The following is a 22,897-nucleotide window of genomic DNA, read 5'->3' as shown; positions in this document are numbered from 1 at the left end:
GTTCATTATGCTTAATTTGAATTCTAAATCTTCCGATAATAGTTTTTGAAAGGATGTATATTAATATTTATCCATTCTCCGTCCCGATAGAGGGCGCTAAGCCCGAGGAGGAGTGAGGAACTGATCCTCTCTGGCGGCGTGACATCTCGCTTGAAAACATCACTGAAGAAAACACTTCATATTTGTCGGGCGTGCTTATTATGTTCTTGTAATATCTGCGTATAGTTTGTACGTTTGTTATCAGCTTTGAGGGAAATATACCCAGATAATACGCATTAAAGATGAGCAACATATATATTCAAGAGCCACCCACGAATGGAAAGGTGAGTTTCAAACTCATATTCATGGAAAATAAAGAAACGTAACATCCATCAGATGACATATTTTGATCCATTCTTCGTCTAATTTTTATTATATATAGTTATCATGCAACACTGTACGTTTTTATTAAAACAACGTAACGTTAGTCATTTTATTACATTTACTTCATTTTTGTGTTAGCCCTGTAAAGTTTGACTTATGAAATTATACATTTGTTAAAAATGTAACAGTTTGCATATGTGTGCTTTGCTGATTATCGTATTCGTGTGTGTGTGTGTGTGTGTGTGTGTGTGTGTAACACACACACACACTGATTATCGTATTCGTGTGTGTGTGTGTGTGTGTGTGTGTGTGTGTAACACACACACACACACACACACACACACCCACCCACCCACCCATACTGGTAACGGTATCGGACCCAATACTGAGCTCCTGTACTCGCACTCATTAAAATGCCCTTATACCAAACACCGATACCACACAGCATGTGATAAGTGCCATATTCAGACAGAGAAACACAGACAACAGAACAACAGACAGCAGAGTTGAGTTATCAGAGATTAAGGATGTCTACGTAGGATATATGTGCAATGAATATAATGTTAAACATTCAGTGCACGAGCTTGTGGAGTAAATATACATTTTATCACTGGAAAGTTTGTAGTTTGGTCACCGGATATGTCAAAAACAAGTAAGTAAAACAATGCACAAGTTACTTAACGGTAGAAAGACACAGAGAGAGAAAGAGTGTGCTCGTGCACTTCTGTTGTGGGATCTTTGATGTTCACTCACTTAACACACACATTTGGATTAAAACTAAATTGTAAAAAAAAGACAATTTATAAGGGCATTCCCTATAAACATCATTTATTTTCAACCTTAGGCATACATGACTTTCTGGCAAAAGTGAATCTACACTTGAAAAACATGAACAAAGAAAGTAACAAAAACTTGAAAAATATATTTTAATGGGCATAATTAAGTGTGAAAGTAACCAAAGGATATATACGGTAGTTAAATCTAAAATTATTCAGAGATCAGATATACATTTTTTATATATATATTTTACTAGTGGTTGCAGGATACTATAGTTCATTTATGTAAATGAGGATAGCAAAATAAAGTAAACATATTATACCCCAACATTTTTCAATCAGTGGACTACTAGTAAAACATACAGATTTGGGGCCAAAAATGATTCAGACCAAGTCTAAGGAAAAAATGTAAATGCCCAGGAGACAACAGGCATATAAAGTCAAATAACGGTATCAGTATCGGCAATTAGGGGTGGGTATCGATTTTTTTTAACGGTACCGTTGCCTAAACGGTGCCTGAATTGATAGAAATCCTAAAAAGGATAACATTAAAGAAAAAGATTCAAAATAAATCCAAAGCATTCACACACTCCTTGGATCCTCTCATTCCCCAAGCTTCCCTTACTCTAAGGCTAATAAATGTATTTCATGATCTGGGTCATTATTTAATACAAAACCACACATAATGTTTCTACCGTATCTCTGTCAATCACTCTGATATTTAGTTAAAATCAGTCCTGTGAATTACTGTATGCTCATTCTTTATAAAGTAGCAACAACTTCGTTTGTAAAGAACAGTACTATGCAAAAGTCTACGCATTAGTATTTCACTGCCAAAAAAGGAGTTTAAGCCAGTTATTTATATTTTTTGCTGTAGTATGTCAGTAGGAAATATCAGTTTACATTTTAATAATAATCTAGTAGTGATATTGTTGAATGCACAAGCAGTCTTACAACAGACTGTCTAAGAGCATTTTAAGAGGCACCAAAATCTGCGTGCTGATTCAGTTCCGAATTTAAATTTAATTTTAATTTAATTCAATTTAATATATATATATATATATATATATATATATATATATATATATATATATATATATATAAAGCGTTGATAGCTCATATAGTATGATATGTATGAGAATATATATGAGTTAATATTTCAGAAAAGAAAAAAAAAACTGAGCAGTTTTGATATTTGTTTAAAAGATGAAATTCTGATAGCTTTTAATGTTTTTCAGTGAGATCTTTATAAGAGTAAAACTGACAACTTGGATTCAATGATATAAATCAGTAATTATCACTCGTATGGAGTTGTTTAAGTCCATTAAGGGTTTATCTTGAAACATCAGCCATAAAGTTATTCTTGGGTTTAGATTTCACAGCTAAGACACATGAGCTATGACCTTAAGGTGGACATTTTTATAATTATATTAAAATGCCTTCTTACAAATTATCAATCGGATGGCATAAAGCATTTAGTAGATTGTGAACCAGTATTTTCTTAAGCAAAGTGTTGATTACGTTAATACTTTAGAGGTCTTTTACAAGTGTGCTTATCAAATATAATGCATTAGGCTATATTTGCTCTGTATACCTTTTTCTCATTTCCTGTGTCCAATGTCACTGAAAAGCACCAAACCCATTGTATCTGTGTAAGGACACACTGATTTGTTGTCACAGGTCTTGCTGAAGACCTCTGCAGGTGATATTGATATAGAGCTGTGGTCGAAGGAAGCTCCCAAGGCATGCAGGAACTTCACTCAGCTCTGTATGGAGGGTAGGTGGCGTCATACTACGAGAGATAAAATGCAAACAAGACAAGGCACTTGTCACAATATCATGTTTTTAAATGAAACACCTTGATTACTCCTCATAAACATTCCCCTCTGTTTTTCAGGTTACTATGATGGCACAATCTTTCATCGTGTGGTGCCAGAGTTCATTGTTCAGGGAGGAGATCCGACAGGCACTGGGACCGGGGGGGAGTCCATCTATGGGCGCCCTTTCAAGGTTGGGTTTGCTTTTGTTATTTACGAGATTTAGTGGATGTGCAATTGGCGTATGAATGAGAATGTGCAGGAAAACATGATTATTGTATTTAACTGTTGGGCTTTTTTCAATGCAGGATGAATTTCACACCAGACTGCGCTTCAATCGGAGAGGTTTGGTTGCGATGGCAAACGCCGGGCCTCATGATAACGGGAGCCAGTTCTTCTTTACTCTCGGACGGGCCGATGAGCTCAACAACAAACACACCATTTTTGGAAAGGTGAAGAATATTTAATGACCCATTTAAAAGGACAGTTTCCCAAAAATGAGAGTAGGCCAGGATTTTCTAAATAAACAAGAAATGATGTATTCAGTTGATTAGGATTGGCATTAAAACGATTTATAATTTAGCAAAATATGTTATTTTCGATTTCCTGTTCATTAGAGGACCCTGAAAAAGGTATCGCAGTTTCCAGAGAAATATGAAGCAGCACAACTGTTTTCAAGATTGATAATAATCAGAAATGTCGCAGCAAATCAGCATAATATAATGATTTCTGAAGATCATGTGACACTGAAGACTGAAGTAATGATGATAAAAAAATCAGCTTTGAGGACAGAAATAAATGACATTTTTTAAATATAATCTAAATAGAAAACAAATATTTTAGATTGTAAATGTTAATTAACAGGGTTATTGTATGTGTGATGAGATAAATTCAGCTTTTGGTGAGAATAGGAGACTTTTTTCAGCAATATTAAATTTTTTACAGGACCTGAATTTTTAGTGTACAGTAAAATAAATGTAATTTTTTTTTTGCACACTAGAGTATGAAATTTTCACACGTTAAAAAATACGACCTCAAGTTGTCAATCACGTTTACAAATGGCCGTCTGTCATAAATCGGATCAGGTTCGGGTTTCTGCTTTTTTTGCATCCGTAGCAAGCACTTCGAAAGGAAAGGATGATGAATTTATTGATAATCAGTTTTATTTCTTATTTGTGTTTGATTGATTTCACCGTGTGTGTTGTGTTTGGGCTGCAGGTCACAGGAGACACGGTGTATAACTTGCTCAGGTTAGCAGAGGTGGAGTGTGACAAAGACGAGCGGCCGCTCAACCCACACAAGATTCGATCCTCAGAGGTTCATTCAGTCCCATCGTCAGCTGGCTTTACCGTTGTCATTTTATTGACCTTTGTTTTCAAATGAAGTCGTTGGTTTTGTGCAGGTCTTACATTCTCCCTTCGATGACATCATTCCACGTGAAATTAAAGTTAAAAAAGAGAAAAACAAAGGAGAAGGGAAGAAATCACAGTCCAAAGCAACAAAGTATGTCACAAGTACACTATTTCTTTCATTTATAGATACCAGCATTAAAGACAACGTGATACAAGCATTCACAACGCGTTTAACGTCTGTGAAGTGACGGATTCCAGTGGTTCTTAAGCTTTTTGACTCAAACTCTTCCTGTTGTCGAATTTGATGTTTGAAGGTCACTTAAGCTAGGATATGTTTTTTGTATTTCTGCTATAATTATGACAATTACTGCTTGTTTTCAAGCTTCTTTTAAACAGAAAGTGAAGAGTTGATATGACAAATAATAATCATGCATAGATTTACAGCAAATCACTATTTGTTCAGTTTTTTATTCTGTATTATTACATTTATAAAAATGGTTTCATTTTGTATTTTGTTGCTGTAAGGTTTCCGTAATGTAATGTTGACCAGGATATTTTTTCTGTAGGAATTTCAACCTGTTGTCGTTTGGCGAGGAGGCTGAGGAAGATGAGGAGATGGTCAATCAAGTCAGCCAGGTAGCTTTCTGTCCAATGAGATGATTCAGTGATTACATATGCAGGTGCTCTCAACATTATTTCATTTATCCTTGCAGACCTTGAAAGGAAAAAGCAAAAGCAGTCATGACCTGCTGAAGGATGATCCCAAGTTGAGCTCTGTTCCTGTCGTCGACAGGTCAGGAAACCAAAAAAAACGTAGACTTCACAGAAATAATACTGCGTTGTAGTCCATCGTTGTAGCTTTGTTTCATAATGCAGATGTAAGGCATAATTAATGTAAAACTGTTTAATTTGTGTGTGTTTTTTTTTTTTGTATGTTAAGTAACAAAAGTGGCGGAGATGATTCTGAGGTACGTTCTCTTTGGTCTGTGTTCGGTTCAGTGTTTCTGAGGATGTATTTCAGTCTGTGTCTGTTATCCGCTCCAGGATGCAGGTGATGATTCAGAGGACGACAGCGAGCGTGAAGCAGAGAGAGAGAGGATCCGAGAGAACATCTCACAGAAACTAAAGAAAGACAAGACGGAGGAGAAGGCGTCCAATCCAGACACGCTGAAGAAGACTTCACGCAGGTATGCCGTTCATCTTGGACAACCCCGATCTTGCTTCTGAATGGTTTAGCTCTAACACACCTCGACCAGCTAATCGAAGTGTTTCTGTGTGTAATGTGATGGAGCAGTGTCCAGCAGAAGGCACTGTTGCTCTGTAAAGTTCAGACACTCTTTCTCTTCAGGGACGGGGGGTGAGCTCTTTTGGCTTTAGTCTGATATTGTTTTGTGCTCTTTATGTTCCCCTGATCTGGACTGCAGCCTCACACCCCTGTTTATTAAACATTTCTTTCCTATTCCAGGTTAATATGACCGCTTTATGTAAGATGACACATTTTTATATTTCTGCTTGTTTAATGGATCGAACTTTATTGATGATATAGTTTCTGTATGGCCAGTAAAGATACAACACAAACACACATTTGTTTTATTCCCTGCTCTGAAAGGATCTTTTTCTAGTCCGTTGGAATCCATAATCCATCATTTTGCTTCCTCCAGTGAAAAAGTAATCTGATTCAGGAGAGAAATATGCACCATTTACAAGTGAAAACAGTCCGAAACAGATCTAAACCAATATGTAAGTGGATTTATGATGTGAGGAGGACAGCAGGGAATGGACTTTTTCACAGGAGGAAGCGTTATTATGGATTTTGTCCATTTGCAATGGTTTAATGTTAAAGACCTTGAGACCCATTTCTTAAGGATTATGTTGACACATCTCAGCTCCAAGTTTATATGAGAAACACTGAATAAAAAAAAAAGACATGGTCAGTGCTGTAAAAATGTTTTGACCTTGAATTTCAGAAAACAATGCAACTTATTACAATCAGCTTGTTTAGTTAACTCCACTAACATCTGACAGCTTCAGCACTTTTGTTCTTCTAAGAGTACCAAACAGTCTATTGAATTGTAGAAATATTGTTAAGGCCATTGAAAATTGTTTAGCATTTAGCAACGCAAAGAGCCCTTTTTATGCACAATTTTCCTCTTAAAACTAAAACAAAACCTATCGCCCTTGTCGACAAATATATTAAATCAGTTCCAGTGAGATGCACATATGCCTCAACACACAAATCACAAAGACGCTGATGATCAGAAAATGCTAATTCAGTACAAATATGAAAACTATCATAGTCATTCTAGAATATAGCTAGAACTTGCTTTAGTGTTTGCTGAAGTTAAATTACATTTAAATTTAAATTAAATGTAAAAATTAAATTTATGCATTTAGCAGACGCTTTTATCCAAAGCGACTTACAGTGCATTCAGACTATCAATTTTTACATATCATGTGTTCCCGGGGAATCGAACCCACAACCTTGCGCTTGATAAGCGCAGTGCTCTACCAATTGAGCTACAGGAACACTAAAATAAAATAAGAAATAAATATGAAACTTTTTGTAGCAGGTTTTAGCTTTATGAATGCCAATTGCTAGTACTTGTAACTATAACTTTTAGTTTCATGATACATCACAGATTAAAAAACCAAGAGGATGTCTTACATCGGAGAAATGAATTGTAAACATGCTTCTGGAATCATTTTTATCTGGAAGCTGGCACTGTGGCGTTTCTTCGAGAGCTGCCTTTGACTTCGCTCTGCGCCCAAAGATGCTTTATATCATCACTTTCATTTACAAAACTGAGACGCTGCTCAGGGCTGGTTGGAAAATTTGGAAACCAGTGAGTTTGAGGAATCCTTGAAAAAGAATATCGTAGTTTTATGGTACCACAAATAATGACCTAAAGGTATAAGCTCTTAAATATAGTCAAGAGTCAATTCTTTACAGATTTAATAAAGCAAAGGATTTTTGATGAGAAAAGTATAACTGACCGAGGTAAATGTTTAATGTTTGCTTTCTCCAAACTGGTCACAATCATGGTGTGGGGGGTTGCTGGGCCATTGCTTATCAAAAAAAAAGTACACTTCAAGGTCCCCAATGCTGTTCTTGTTAAAGAAATGATTCATTTTCATGTTACAGCTGAAAACCGATGAATCATTTACATTAAAATTCGACACTATTTTGTCAAAATAAAATAAATGTTAAAAGTGATTTTGCAAAAGATTGTTTAACAGCGTTGTTTAATTGTTAGTGTCTTTAGTTTACATTAGTGAACACTTTCTGATGATGAACGATCAAAAATAGTTCGGTAAGATTTATTTTTATTTATATTTTAAATAAAATTAATAATTGTATTATGTAAGGATGCATTAAATTGAGCAAAATGTAAATATTAGGGATTAATAATGTTACAAAAGATTTCTATTTTAAATAAATCTTGTTCTTTGGAGTGTGAAAATATCAAGCAGCACAACTGTTTTCAACATTGATAATAATCTGAAGTATTTCTTGAGCAAATCAGTATATTAGAAGGATTTCTGAAGATCATGTGACACTAATGATGAGTTGATCACAGAAATAAAGTACATTTTAAAATATATTCCAAAAAAAGTTATTTTAAATTGCCATAATATTTCACAAAACTTGTTCACAGTAATTGATTTTACTGTAATTTTGTAAACTTTTGAACAGTAATGTGCAAAATAAATAAATAAATCTGTGATATTAGCCTCTAACCAGTATGGTACTGATATGTTGTGAATAACTGTATCAAATGCACTTAGTTAAGCTTTATTTGTTCCTGGTAAACTATGGGTGTACAAAATTAATTTCAATATCAAATTTATGTGAGAGGTTATTTGCCAAAATTGACTTCTTTAGATAAAGGGATAGTTTAAATCCCTGACTGTGCCCAAATCTTCAGGTATCGATTCCACTGAGGTATCTTATTTTTGTGGGAAATTTTAGAGTGCAAATTCCCCGTATAGACTCAAACCTTGTACCGTCTCATCTTTAAAACCCATTTCTCAGATCCTCTCTCACGCCAGACTCATTGTCACAGTCGCATCTCTTTCATGTGATCCTTGAAGTCAGCGTGTGACCTTTGAAAAACGGCAGGATTAAAGGATTCATAACCTCACCACTGACTGAGGCGCTAAAGGAGGAGAACCCTTCTCTGGAAGCACACCTGCCTTATCTCAGCCGTTATGTGTCTGGATAATTTTCCGATCATAATAAACATGCTTTTTTCTTTTCCTACATAATGAAGTAATGGCCAAACCCACCGCGTCTCGGCGCTTTGATTGACAGGAAGCGAAATGCAGAACGACTGTAGTATATTAAACGCAAGCATGGTGTTTGGCTATAAGAAGTGTAACCCAACACAGTGGTTTGTCTTGGCTCACAATCAAAGAGTTGGCTGGTAGGTAGAGTGTTGGTGCAAGACAAAGAGAGCATTGTTGCAGCCCAGAGCTCTTTCCCACTCGGGCTTACAGGAGCTTACAGGGGAAGGGAGAAGCTTTGGTTGCCAGTCACCTGGAAGGAAGCACAGGCTGTGGGACGGATCTGATGTTGCTTGGAATAAGTCTGCGAGGCTCGAGCTGAAATCTAGCTCTTCTGGATCCATGTCTACTGCTTAAGATAGTATTTCATTTCCTGGTTGGCTTTCTGTACCGTTCGGTTACCAAGTTCAGCGGGGTTTAAAAGAACGCTTCCGGTATTCTTCAATCAAACGTTTTTCTTTATCTGGAAATGTATATGCGATCTTAAATACTGATGAATTTTTCAGTTTTGTCCACAAAAAGATAGAAAATGCTTAGCATTGTCTTTATGATTGTCTTGGAGGTGGCATAAATGAATAAAACAGCATGCATCACCACACAGAGCAGATGGTAGCCGCCACTTACACTCAACACGACAGGGCATAACTAAAACACAAAGTGCTTCCACATGGCTCTTGGATATAGCCATACGCTCTTAATATTTTCATTTAAACCTGAGTGATTTACCATAGCCATAATTCAAGCGAGAAAACTGTGAAACCCTGGGCAAAAGAATAGGCAAACAAGTACCTGACACTTTCCTAGACGACATGCAATAAAATAATACTTGCTTATATTTCAATCAAAACAGCATTATTAGTATTATTAATAATCAAATGTCAATTGCATATATTTTAGTAAATGTAACTTTAATAATGTATATTATAATACTTAATAAAAAATACAACAATTTTTTTAAATTGCGATTAATTGCGTTATTGTCTGTGATTTAATCGCATTTTTATGCACAAAACTAATAATGCATTTTCAAAAGCAGTGATTTGTGCACTCTTTTTCATTGAAAAGTATTATATTACTGCTTTATGAACACAAGTGTTTTAAGATTTGGTTTGCAAACACTTAAAACAAATAAGCAGTGTTCCTTTTACATAGTAGCAGTTAAAATATTTATTGTAGCCTGGGGCGTGGGACAACACTTGATGTGCGGGTAGAGGCTCGGGGTGTGGGATGCGGGAGAATAATTAGGGTGTGCTCACACTAGACAAACTTAACTGTGCTGGAGCGCGTTTGACCCCCAAAGTGTGGTTCGTTTGAGTAGTGTGTTCGCTTTTCAACTTATAAAGTCATGATTACGAGCTCATTGCAGTATATTCTGTTAAAATTAACAGTGAGCATGTGAATGTTGATGCTTAGCCTAAATAATTTGATCGGGAGCATCCCCTCCTGTGACCCATGATTTGCCTGTATGTGTATGTGAGCAAAAGACGTTCATTTTAATAAAAAACTATGTTAAAGTTTGATTAAAATAATTGTCGGCATTAATCAGTATTTGTGTTAACGTGATAAAAAAGCATCAACTTGCCCTGCCCTAATAATAATTAAATGCTTAATAAAATATAAATTAACCTGTTAACAGTCACATTTTTGAACATAGACTTAAAAGTGCAAGATCCAAACCTACATTTTTATGATTCATGACTGAAAACATTTTGTAACGTGTTATTGATGTACCATTTTCATGGTAATTCAATGTTTCATTTTAAAATGGGTTTCAAAGGATGAAATTTGAGATTTTAAGTTTTCAAGTGATATATAATTTCTGATGATTTCTAAAGTGTGATCGAGAAAAAGGCTGACAAAGGTCAGAACTCCTGCTATGATGTAGGTTTTTGAGGTGCGGTATTGCTATAAATTACTTTATTTATTTTCCTACATAATTTTTTACAAAAAGATTGGTAAAATATCTATTTAGGAGTCTTAGACCTTTTATTATTATTATTACTTGCATTCTATATAAACACTTGGTACAAATACTTTTAAGGTGACTTCAACATGTGCTGCTTTATTGTAAGATATTGATATTGAAACGTTTTATTCCCTCATGTTAAAGTTTGTCCAGACAGCACTCCCAGCATCCGTTTAGCTGAAGGGCCTCATCAGGGACCCCTTGTCATTGCAGTAATTCTCCTGTTCTTGTGACCTCTGCTCTGTGTCAGTGAAGGGCAGGAGAACTTATAACAGTAGCGTGGATTTGCAGCCATCTGAATCAAACAAACTACTGAATAGACTTAAGTGGACTCCTGTCGTTATCTGCCTTTTGAGACAATGGAAATGTCTCTTTCAAGAGAGTCCAAAAAGCAAATATAGCTGCAAGCAGCGATGGCGGGCTCAAGCCACCAATGCCATCGCCACCCCGGTGGCATCAGGTAAACTGTGCCCAGCGGGCACATGCATTCACAATATCCCTCTGGCAGTGAGGTTTTAAAGGATACGGCAGTTAAAGGGTTAATCCGAATCATCTAGACTTTAAAATCACATTCACAGAACAATATATATATTAGTAACACTGTACAATAAGATTTCATTTATAAACATTATGTTAACATGAACAATATTTATATAGCATTCATTCATGTCAGTTAATATTCCAAACTTAAACATTAAAACATTGTTTTATTGTGATTTTTTTCCAAGTACATTTTACCAATTCCAAACCATATAAATCTTAATAACTACCATTATTTTTTATTTAATCATTTATGAGTGCTATACAATAGTCCAGGAAAGCTGGAAGAGAAAAACTCCTTATATTCATGTGTGCAGAATTATTAGGCATGTTTTCTTTTACAGATGAAATGCGCTAAAATAGACTTTTAACTCAAACTGTAAGGTCGAAAATTATGAAATACCCATGAGAAATATCAAACACAAATGCAATACAGAAATGGATAAGTTAAGACTTGACCATTGTACAAAAAATACTGACTGGGTCATGAGGTCAGAAAAGAAGAAGAAAAAAGCAGGTCAAGAAGAACTGACAAAAAGAATTGCAAAATAATTAGTAATTAATGTGAAGATTAATTTTTAGTCAATTCTGCAAGACAGACTTTTCAGGAAAGGAGGTGGAATAAAAATGAGCTCCTAAATCTTAATCCTGGATTCTGGAAGATATATTCCTCAAACCATCGAACAAGAGGAGGTGGTGCTGGTCCTTCACGAGTCACTCTAATCTGTGCATAAAGCCTATATATAAAGACTTAATATATAGTATTTCACAATACTTCATGGTATTCTAATTAAATCATTTTTTGGAATCTTAAGTCTCTCAGAGTCCGACACCGAGTAATTCTGGAGACTCCAGGAAAGTGGCAGTTCTGTAAAATGTTGGCGCTGGAGACTAAATGCACCCTGATAGTTTCACACCTAATTCACTTAACACACACACACACACACATTACCCACAGTGACAGTGGGACTGAGTGACATCAGATGTATGATAGTTTTTTTTTAATTTTCTATCATCCATATAGTGTTGTATAGTCATGAAACTATGGTCATGAGACCAGTCATTCTGAGGAAATATGCCTCAGAATGACTGGTCTTCTATGTGTACATTTTTTTTTTTTTTAAGTGTTTAGAAGCTGCACTTTAAAAAAATAAAAAGACATTTACTGGTTCCTTTTTTACTATTATTTCAAAAAACATCACGGCAAAACCATTCAAGCTATCCAAAATTCATTCACACCTATTCTGTAAGATTAATTCTTTAAACAGTGGTAAAAGAGGATGTGGTGCTGATCCTTCAAGAGTCACTCAAAACGTATCTGTCCATAAAGCCTATAAAGAATTATTCTTAATATACAGTTCAAAATACTTCAGCTTGTTATTCTAATTAAGTGAGGGTCATTTTATCAGTAAAATATATACAATTCATTTTTTTTTAAAAGATTTCTATAAATGATTTAAATCATACTCGTTTCTACAATAATTATTTAAAAGTAATCCTATAGCTCCCTCTGGTGGCCATTATAGGTACTAAGAATTGCAAGCTTGATTTATAAGTTATGATAGTTTAAATTTTATGCTGGCTCTTGAAAGTGATAAAGCTATGAAACTTACTGTGCTTCCTTCAAATGAGGACTTCTACTTATATAAAAAATTATGAAGATTTAGAATGAAAAATTGTAAAGATATAGTAAAATAACTATTGTATTTTTTTATGTTACTTTAATAAATCTCTATGGCAACACCATTTAAGCTATCCTAAACCCATTCACAATTTAACATCTCAGTATATTGGCATCATGTTGAAAAAGGAGTATGGAGTAGTATGAGTAGGAGTATGAATTCATTTGCAGGCTTTATCATAAATCCACAATAAAATTTCTGAGTTCTGTATCAATCTGTGTTGTTGTTTGTTTATTTTTATCTTTTATTTTTCATAGGAAGATAACTTACTCTCATTTTTAATAAATGTGCTTATAAACCAAGGACAAGCTATTTATAGCTGTATTTATAAACTGCTTACTACTGACTATTAATATTGGGACAAGGCTTTATAAAGCAAGAACTGACTATTTAATAATGAGTGCAGTTATTATAAAGTGTTATCAATTAATTTGCTAATGTTAACAAATTAGACATTATTTTACAGTGTTATCAAATCCTTAAATGACTCATAAGCATTTGTGAAAGTTCTGCTTGTATTACAGCTTAGTATTGATCTGTGAGCTGAACAGATTTACTGTTACATCCATGATATTATGTAAATTAAAATAAATATAATGTCACAGGATGTCATAGGTCAGTATCAAATGAGTTTGAAATTATTATTTGCAGCACAAATAAGGTTTTTTTTAGGATTTTTAAAAATCCCTAAAACTGTCAGAAAAAGGTTAAGGCCTAAGCTATTTCTATGTGAGTGGCTAATTTTATTTTTGTTTTTATAATTGTAATACACAAACTATGAAATGATACAAAATGTATAAAAAGATAAATAAATAAATACGCACACATTAAAAAAGCAGCCAAGTCGAATGAGTTTCCTTTTTTATATAGATTAAAATTGAAGACAGAAGCAAGTGGTAAATGTGGTCACTTTAATATTCAAATCCAGTAGATCCAGTTTATGTTCACGTGGCTGTTTTCGTTTATAGTCGCCAAGCTATTATGTGTTTTGAAATAATCTTGTCCGTGATGTGTTCGTTCGTACGACGAAAGCCAGAATCCTGCAGCTCGAGAGATATATGTTATTCTGCCAGTCGCGCTTTCAAATAGTCTTGCACACTTAAACAGGTCACAAACACCTGCATTTAGCTCTTGTTGTGTTACAATGGGTTTATTGTGTGCATTTGTGGTAATATTTTATTTAAAAAAGCTCTTAAACAAGAATAAATTCGTTTGTTTTGAGCTGGACACTGTACGCGCTGATCGGAGGCGGTGATTTCAGATAGGCAGCTGCAAATATTTCATTTTCACACAAACAGTTCAAAAACATCTTAATTTAGCTCTTGGTGTGTTCTAATTGGTTGATTGTGTGATATCGCTGTAATAATTTATTTTTAAAAGCTTTAAAACAGGAATAAATTCGTTTTCTCTGAGCTCTTTACTCCAGACGCTCGTGATCACAGCGGTGATTCATCTCTCCTATTTCTCACGTATCTCTGGCCAGAAATAATTTATCCATGAGCCCTGAACCGGTAATAATCAGATATGTTGGTTTAGCTTGTCAGTGTGAATTAAATCTAAGTATTTGTTTGTATTTTTAACCGATTTAAAAGTGAAAGTAAAAGTCCGGGAATTGAACCTGTAGGGGCGCAATTTCTCTCAGACAATGGAAGTCTGAAGCACATATACTCAAACAGAGGGACAGCGTGAGATGAGATGTCTGACAGTTTTTTTAATTTTCTGTTATCCATACAGTGTTGTAAAGTCGTGAAACTATGCATATTTCCTCAGAATGACTTTTTCATCTGTATGAAAAAATTCTTTGACGTGTTTGGAAGCTGCAATTTAAAAATACAATAATGATTCCCTTTGTAAGGTCATTTAAAAAAAATCACCACGGCAAAACCATTCAAGCTATCCAAAATCCATTCACAATTTAAGTTCCTATCAGAAATACTGATGTGTGTTCAGAGTTTTGTGAAATTCTAAGTATGTTATTTGCCTCAAAATCACCTGAGAAGTATTCCAGTTTGACATGTTGCCACGGCAACAATTTTTTAGATATCAATATCCCCCTTGCAGATTTATATCAGCTGTGTTTTAACATTATTCTGATGAAGTTTGAAGCAAATCGAGTAATAATAAGATGCTGAATTCAAATCATTTTGAAAATGACACACTTCCTTCTGCCAGTTGGTGGCGCTATAACTTTGACTCCTAATAGTCACATATATGCGATCGACATCATACAACGAATAATCTGATGAAGTTTGATTAAAATCAGGAAATGTATGTGGATGGTATTAGACACTTCCTGTTTCTAATTTCTCGCCATAATTTCAACGCCTCGCCACGAGCAAACCGTTCGAGATATCAAAAATCCCCTGGCAATTTTTCATCCCCAGTGTCTTGAGATCATGTTGACCGAGTTTGGCGGCAATCGAGAAAAAAACCTATGACAAGTATTTCAAATTCCAGAGCATGCGCTTTTTACATAACTCTAAATAGCTGACTTCCTGTTGGGTGGAGCCTATGACATGCAATACGAAAGTTGTTCGGCACGATGAGATCTATATGTGTACTGAGTTTCATATGAATATGTGCAAGTATGTGTGAGCTATACATCAACATTTCTGACTGTGTTCCAGGGGGCGCCGTAGAGCCCCTGTGCCACGCCCGGGTCCCAGCCTCTGCAGGCTCCTAAAGGCCACAGATTCCAAAGTGTGCGCAAATTTTCAAGAGTTTTTGAGTATGTTAAGGACCCCAAAAGCCCCCACAACTTTGACGAAAAATTTGAATACTAAACCCTAAATAGCCAACTTCCTGTTGGGCGGAGCCCATGATATGCAATACAAAAGTTGTTTGGATTGATGAGATTTATATGTGTACCGAGTTTCATACGTCTACGAGCAAGAATGTATGATATATGGCCCTCCATATTCCAGGGGGCGCTGTAGAGCCCCTGTGCCACGCCCGTGTATCAGTCTCTGCCCGGCCCTAATGGCCGCAGGTTCCAATCTGTGTGCCAATTTTCAAGACTTTTTAAGCACGTTAAGGGCCCCAAAAGCCCCCGAGACGTTGGAAAAAAATAATAATAATAATAATAATAAATATAGCTGCAAGCAGCGATGTCGGGCTCAAGCCATCAGTGCAACGCCACCCCGGTGGCATCGGGAAAACTGTGCCCAGCGGGCATAAGCATTTACAGTAACCCTCTGACAATCAAGTTTTAAGGAATGCGGCAGATAAAGGGTTAATCCGACCAATCTAGACTTTGAAATCACATACACAGAACAATATATATAACTTTAGTAACACATTATTTTTATATTTATAAAAAATGTATAAGGTGTGCATTATAGCTGACACCTATATGAACACATTACAATTGTTTTGTGACTGCAAGTCTTTCTTCTCAAATGCTATTGAGCTTCAAATTTGCATTTGAGCCCATGTTTGGAAGCTGCAATTTAAACATACAAGACAATTAATGTTTCCCTTTTTACTGTCATTTCAAAAAATCACCACGACAAAACAGTTCAAGCTAACCAAAATCTGTTCGCAATTTAAGTTCCTCAATGTTTTTTCTTCATGTAGACAAAGTTTGGTGTGTATAGTGTACTTCCCCTGTGAGGAGTATTCATTAATTCACAAAATAATCTTCCCAAAAATCCATATTCAAATCAAAATAGCGGACTTCCTGTTGGTTGTAGCTTATGACTGTGAATTAGAAAGTTGTCCGTCTTGATAAGAACAATTTATGTACCAAGTTTGGTGTCTGTAGCTAAAACTAAATAAAATGCATTATTATTATTACTATTATTAGCTGTACACTTGATAAAAAATGTTCAATATAAACTTATGCAATTGTGTGTGTGTGTGTGTATATATATATATATATATATATATATATATATATATATATATATATATATATATATATATATATATATATATATATATATATATATATATATAAAAATTCAAGTGTACAGTTTTCTTTTATTGCATCTTGAAATAAATATTTATGAGTTCTGTGTTTGTTTATTTTATTTATTTTATTTTTTATTTTACATTTTTTTAGGAAGATTACAGCCTTTAATCTCCTCAAAATAAATGTGCATATAAACCATGAACAATTTAATTATAGCTGTATTTATAAAATGCTTACTAAAATATTAATTTTGGGAGAAGGCTATATAAAGCATGAACTGACTATTTACTAATGCTTAGCTAAGAATTGCAGCTATTATGAAGTGTTACCAATGCATTTACTAATGTTAACAATTGAGACATTATTTTAAAGTGTTACCAAATCCTTAAATAATTTAAAAGTGTTTTGTTATGATTTCATTAACCTATAAGCATTTGTGAAATAGTTCTGCTTGCATTACAGCTTAGTCTTCATCTGTGAGCTGAACAGTTTTACTGTTACATCCTTGAGATTATGTAAATTCAAATAAATGTCATGTCACAGGGTGTCAGAGGTCAGTATCAAATGAGTTTGAAATTATTATTTGCAGCACAAATAAGGTTTTTTAGGATTTTTTTTTAATCCCTGAAACTGTCAGAAAAGGATAAGGCCTAAGATATTTTTTAAGCTGTAATGAAAACAGCACAATTAGCAACAACAACAAAAAAATAACAATTTAAAAAACAGTTTTTTTTTTTCTGGTGATTAAATAGATGTTTAAGTCTCTCTCTCTCTCTCTCTCTCTGTCTGTCTGCCACTCAGCTCACACCCCTCCCCCACTCACACTCACACACACACACAGAGTCAGCACACAGAGTGACAGAGTGAGATCAGATGTCTGACAGTTTTTTAATTTTCTTTTAATCATACAGTGCTGTAAAGTCATGAAACTATGCATATTTCCTCAGAATCACTGGTTTTCTAAATGAAAAATGTTTTTTAAAGGTTTGGAAGCTGCAATTTAAAAATAGAAGACGATTAATGTTTCACTTTTTACTGTCATTTCAAAAAATCACCACGACAAAACCGTTCAAGCTAACCAAAATCTGTTCGCAATTTAAGTTCCTCGATGTTTTTTCTTCATGTAGACAAAGTTTTGTGTGTATAGTGTACTTCCCCTGTGAGGAGTATTCATTAATTTTACAACTGTAAAATCTCAAAAATACACATTCAAATCAAAATAGCCGACTTCCTATTGATCGTAGCTTATAACTGTGAATTAGAAAGTTGTCCGTCTTGATAAGAACAATTTATGTACCAAGTTTGGTGTCTGTAGCTAAAACTAACCCCCCCACTTTTGACAAAAGGTGGCGCTATAGAGTGCCTCTTCCACGCCCTTTTCAAAGCTTTTGCCATGGTTTAGCTATCTTTAATACTGATATCTGTTTCGAGTTTCATGTAAATCTGAGCTTGTTGTCTGCCTAAAAATCACCAGAACAGAACATTCAAGTTTGACACGTTGCCATGGCAACACTATATTAGATATCAATATCCCCACAACAGATTTTCTTCGGCCGTGTTTTGTCATTATTCTGATGAAGTTTGAAGCAAATCAAGTAAAAATAAGATGCTGAATTCAAAGCGTTTTGAAAATGACACACTTCCTGCTGCCAGTTGGTGGCGCTATAACTTTGACTCCTTATAGTCACATATATACGATCGGTATCATACAACGAACAAACAAATTTAGTTTGATCAAATTCAGGAAATGTATGTGGATGTTATTAGACATTTCCTGTTTCTCATTTCTCGCCATAATTTCAACGCCTCGCCACGGGCAAACCGTTCGAGATATCAAAAATCTCTTCGCAATTTAGCATCCCCAATGTCTTGAGATCGTGTTCACCGAGTTTTGTGGTGAACGGGTGGAGTTCCTCAGAGGAGTATATCAAATTCCAGAGCATGTGTTTTTCATAAAACCCTAAATAGCCAACTTCCTGTTGGGCGGAGCTTATGACATGCAGTGTGAAAGTTGTTTGGTTTGATGAGTTATATATATGTACCAAGTTTCATATGTATACGTGCAAGTATGCATGATATATGGCCCTCAGTACTACAGGGGGCGCTGTAGAGCCCCTGTGCCACGCCCGTGTATCAGACTCTGCCCGGCCCTAATGGCCGCAGGTTCCAAGGTGTGTGCCAATTTTCAAGAGTTTTTGAGTATGTTAAGGACCCCAAAAGCCCCCGAAACCTTGGAAAAAAATTAGAAGAATAAAGAAAAAAAAAAAAAAAAATAATCCTAAGGAAAACAATAGGGCTCTCGCCCTCCAGGCTTGAGCCCTAATAATAATAATAATAAAAAATAATCCTAAGGAAAACAATAGGCCTCTCGCCCTTTGGGCTTGAGCCCTAATTATTCACCAAAGACGATGACTTTTGGGTGCAGTGTCACGGTTTCTAATTGACCGCACCTGTCAGTTGTCATACATCATAATCCGATGCTGTATCAGCCGCTCAGGGAAAGGTCACCCCCGGATCAGTAAAGCACTGGCCCTTTTTGTGTGGAGGCCAAAAGGGATCATCTAATTCTTGGCAGCTGTGTCACGGATCTGCAGTCCTCTGTAGCATGTGTGCCCTGTGTGAGGCAGTCTGACGGAGCGGCTCCAGACTACAGCATGTGAGGATCTTTAGACGTGCAGCCGAGCAGAGCTAAGAAATTAACGAAGAGCATCTCTGTATTTGTTCACTGTTGTAAATTAATGAGCCCCAAACGCCCATGCTGTTTTAATACTTAAGTATAGAAGCCGATTTATCTGTGAGATTGAAATATCTTGGTATCCAATTGAAATTATTTCAAGTAGCATGTTTTTAAAACGAAGCTGCGAGATTAAATACAAATTTCTTACCTCTAACAAATGAATATATCAACACATGGCCGTATACATTTACACATCAGTGAGTTCAAAAACCGTCCACCTATTTTTATGTGCATTTTAATATATTGCATTAAAAGAAATGCTCAATGGATGTGCATAAATTCTAAAAATGCTTATAAAAAACATATGCGCTCAACTAAGTCGGATACATTTCTGATAAAAACATGCAAATAAACTACGAAACACTTACCGAATAAATTTCATAATGATCATTCAAAAAAGATGGGACTTTGCAATGGGACAGCATAAAACTGGACCAACCAATGGGCCGATCTCATTGCACAGCATCTGAAATGCTAGTTTTGTCATTCTAAAATGCTTGAGTAAAGTCTCGTGCTTCATTATAGTTAAAAATAAGATAACATGACTGCGTTTTGTTGTCTGTGCACTCTAAAGCTTGTAATTTATTGTATACATAAATTATTATATACAGTGCCTTCTCCTACTGCAGCAGATTTAATTTTCCTTCGTGATATTTAGCGCAACTTAATCAGTAAGTGACGATTTTGTTCTTTTCAACTCACTGAATGGAAACGGTGCTTTTTTCGCAAATGTTTTATGCAATATTCCAATTTTTTAATTTGTAACAGAAAATCTAACAGTAATATGCTGGAACGTGTCCCTGATCTTATGCTATTTGGGTGTGTAGCACCTACTGCTCTTTATTTCTTTTTGAAGAATCCCAATGAATCTGCCTGTTTTCTGATCATTTCAGTCTGCTCTTCAAATTTCGATGCCACATTTCAGAGTAGATAGCTTTATAATATTTGTCACTTTATAATGTAGGTTTTGGAAAGAAGGAGATTATAGTTCACTGACAAAATACCAAACCGTCTGTTCTCATATTATTAGCAGTTCATGCACCATTGTGCTTTAGATTCGCAAATGCCTACTAATAAACTGTAATTTGACTTCCAGCAAGGACTCGACATTTTTGTTACGTTTACTTGTGGTGATACACACATAATTGTGGTTTGGAGCTTTAGTTGTGGTACAATTTGTTAATTTGTGAGCAAGCGAGTGGTTGAAGGACGCAGTATATACGCAGCCTCTTTGTTATGGTTACAATTTCTGCGCTCTGCCGCTTATGTCATGTGTTTGGCCACCACTTGACTCATCAACTCCATCATTAATATTTATTACGGAACTCTCAGTTATTTAAATTTTCAGGCTCCTTTTTAAAAAATATAGGTAGAGTTTGCATTTAAGTCAGAAGGAGACCTGGAAAACTAATATTCTGAACCATCCTTCTTGAAACTCAATATCGTATGATTATTATACACCGACTCTGCTTTAACAATCTGCTTCAAGACCTTGAAGACATTTGCCCTCTCCAGATTATACTGCTTGATTATAAAACTCTGAACCGTGTGTAAAAGTCAAAATCAGTACGAGTGGAACTCGAGGAACGGTAATTCCACTCCTGCAAAGTGCGAGGAACCACTCTGCGTCCGTTTTGGAAAAACAGATCAAAAACGTCCCGCTCGCGAGACGTTTTTTGGACCGCGACGGCAGGCTGGTGGAGGGGCCAGGGTTAAATGTTGAAGTCTCGAATCATGAGAAAGATTGGTCGGTGGCCAGTCACTTTGTGTGCTTTCTTTATGAAAAGTAAATCATCCAGAGCTCCCCGGGTTTCGCTTATTTGAATTGTCTGAATGAGCGACAATCGCTGGCTGGTCTGGAGAGCCGTGAGTGACGACAAAGTCTTTCCTCTGCTCCTCAGACTTTAAATGTGTGCGTCAGGTCTCGTCCAGCAAACCCTCTCTCCCGTCTGATTTGTGAAATGACGGTCTCTTCCCGCTGGCGGCCCGAGAGGGTTTGGTGAATACTGTCATTGTGTTGGCTGAGGGGGGATGTCTGTGCTCCCTGGCTGATGAGGCCACAAGACAGTGGGCACACTTTGGCTCCGCTTCAAAGCACTCACTCGTTAATAAACTCTCATCCCCTCCTCCTTTTATCACAAGGACACTTTATCACAATGTTCTTTTCTTTTCTTGAGTTAACAAATGCCTTTTTATCTGGCGCTGCTGTCTACCAAGGGCATATCTCACAGCTCTGCTATTTTAAACAGCCCATCACACTTCAGCGCAGTGCTGCTTATTAATAGCTTTGCTATTTTAGACAAATTGCCTGATTTTCTAAACATCAGGATCACAGTTACTTTAATCTGTAGAAATGGCTTTCTATGGATGGTTTGGCTGCTGTTTTGTGTCTTTTGCTCAATTCAGTATTTCGGGACTACTTTTTTCAGCAACAGTTTTAAAGAATCTTTCTGAGAAAGTTAGTTAAAATTAGTTAAAGTGTCTACATGAACAATAACACATCTGGGCCTGGTTGGATAAACTGCGAAGACTTTAGTTAGTTATGATTTTTTTTAGTTATGACTGTTCATAACTTAAAGTTAAGTTTCGTAAAAATGTAGATTGGTCTAATCTGATACAAAATTTGCTTGGTCATAATGGCTTTTAAGAATCAGTACATAATGGATGTGTTTATGCAAATGGCCTTTAGTTTAATACAGTAGTCATTTTGGTTACATTTTACTTTAGGCCTTTATGTATAATGCATTTTAAAGAGTTATTAAAAGGTATAATGCATTACAATTATTCAAAATATGCATTGTAATACATTACATCTTGTCATAAATAATTATAACCAGATTTAAAATTCATAATGTATTAACTGTGGATACAAAATTATTTATGAGATTGTAGAATGCTTTATGTGCATTACAAGGTATAATTGATGCATTAAAAACTACTTAATGCATCAAAAACTACTATAATGCATTCTACGTAAAGCCTTTAAGTAAAGTGTTACAGATATTTTTTTACTTTTGTGCCCCTTGTAAGTTTGTTCCCGCCAGAGTAATGCAATAAAGCAGGTTTTATGTACAGGTTACGTACCTACATACATGACACTTTGATTAGTAAGCAAATGTGGTGGAGATGGACTCCATTTGAAGAACAAAAGGATATTCTGAGGAATTTGTTGAGCCCTGAGGAGTAAATTAGCAGGTGTTCGTCTCTCTTTGCATTTTTCTCAGCTTTCTCCACTCTTACTGGCAATCTGGCTGAGGGGCCCATTGTGTTGCTGTTGCCTAGGATATGCTTCTCTTGTTTGGTAAATGGTAGCATGTCCAGGCAAGCAAAATTATCACTTAGTTGGAGGTGTTTCCCCAATATGGCCTGCTCATTTCCGACCAAGGGTCAAAGTAGGCCTCTAATAGATAACTCCTCACCCTTGTGGAATTGTCACGTCTTCTCTTGTTTCTTGCTGAAATGTTTAT

General features: G+C 35.6%; 1 protein-coding gene across 1 annotated transcript in view; it reads left to right on the top strand.

Annotated features, from left to right (window-relative positions):
- Positions 1-86: 86 nt before the first annotated feature.
- The window catches only part of cwc27 (CWC27 spliceosome associated cyclophilin), a 49,956-nt gene continuing 27,145 nt past the window's right edge, over positions 87-22,897 (top strand). Inside the window, exons 1-10 of the mRNA XM_052567729.1 lie at positions 87-323; positions 2,820-2,916; positions 3,037-3,149; positions 3,265-3,408; positions 4,175-4,273; positions 4,359-4,459; positions 4,875-4,944; positions 5,022-5,101; positions 5,249-5,276; positions 5,353-5,495. Of these exons, the coding sequence (XP_052423689.1) occupies positions 282-323; positions 2,820-2,916; positions 3,037-3,149; positions 3,265-3,408; positions 4,175-4,273; positions 4,359-4,459; positions 4,875-4,944; positions 5,022-5,101; positions 5,249-5,276; positions 5,353-5,495 (917 nt within the window). The 5' untranslated portion in view covers positions 87-281. The remainder of the gene's footprint in view (positions 324-2,819; positions 2,917-3,036; positions 3,150-3,264; positions 3,409-4,174; positions 4,274-4,358; positions 4,460-4,874; positions 4,945-5,021; positions 5,102-5,248; positions 5,277-5,352; positions 5,496-22,897) is intronic.

This window comes from Carassius gibelio, chromosome B10 (assembly GCF_023724105.1).
Source record: "Carassius gibelio isolate Cgi1373 ecotype wild population from Czech Republic chromosome B10, carGib1.2-hapl.c, whole genome shotgun sequence".
NCBI classification, from domain to species: domain Eukaryota; kingdom Metazoa; phylum Chordata; class Actinopteri; order Cypriniformes; family Cyprinidae; genus Carassius; species Carassius gibelio.
The sequence above is the reverse complement of the archived record's forward strand: the minus strand, read 5'-3'. Positions and strand labels throughout refer to the sequence as shown.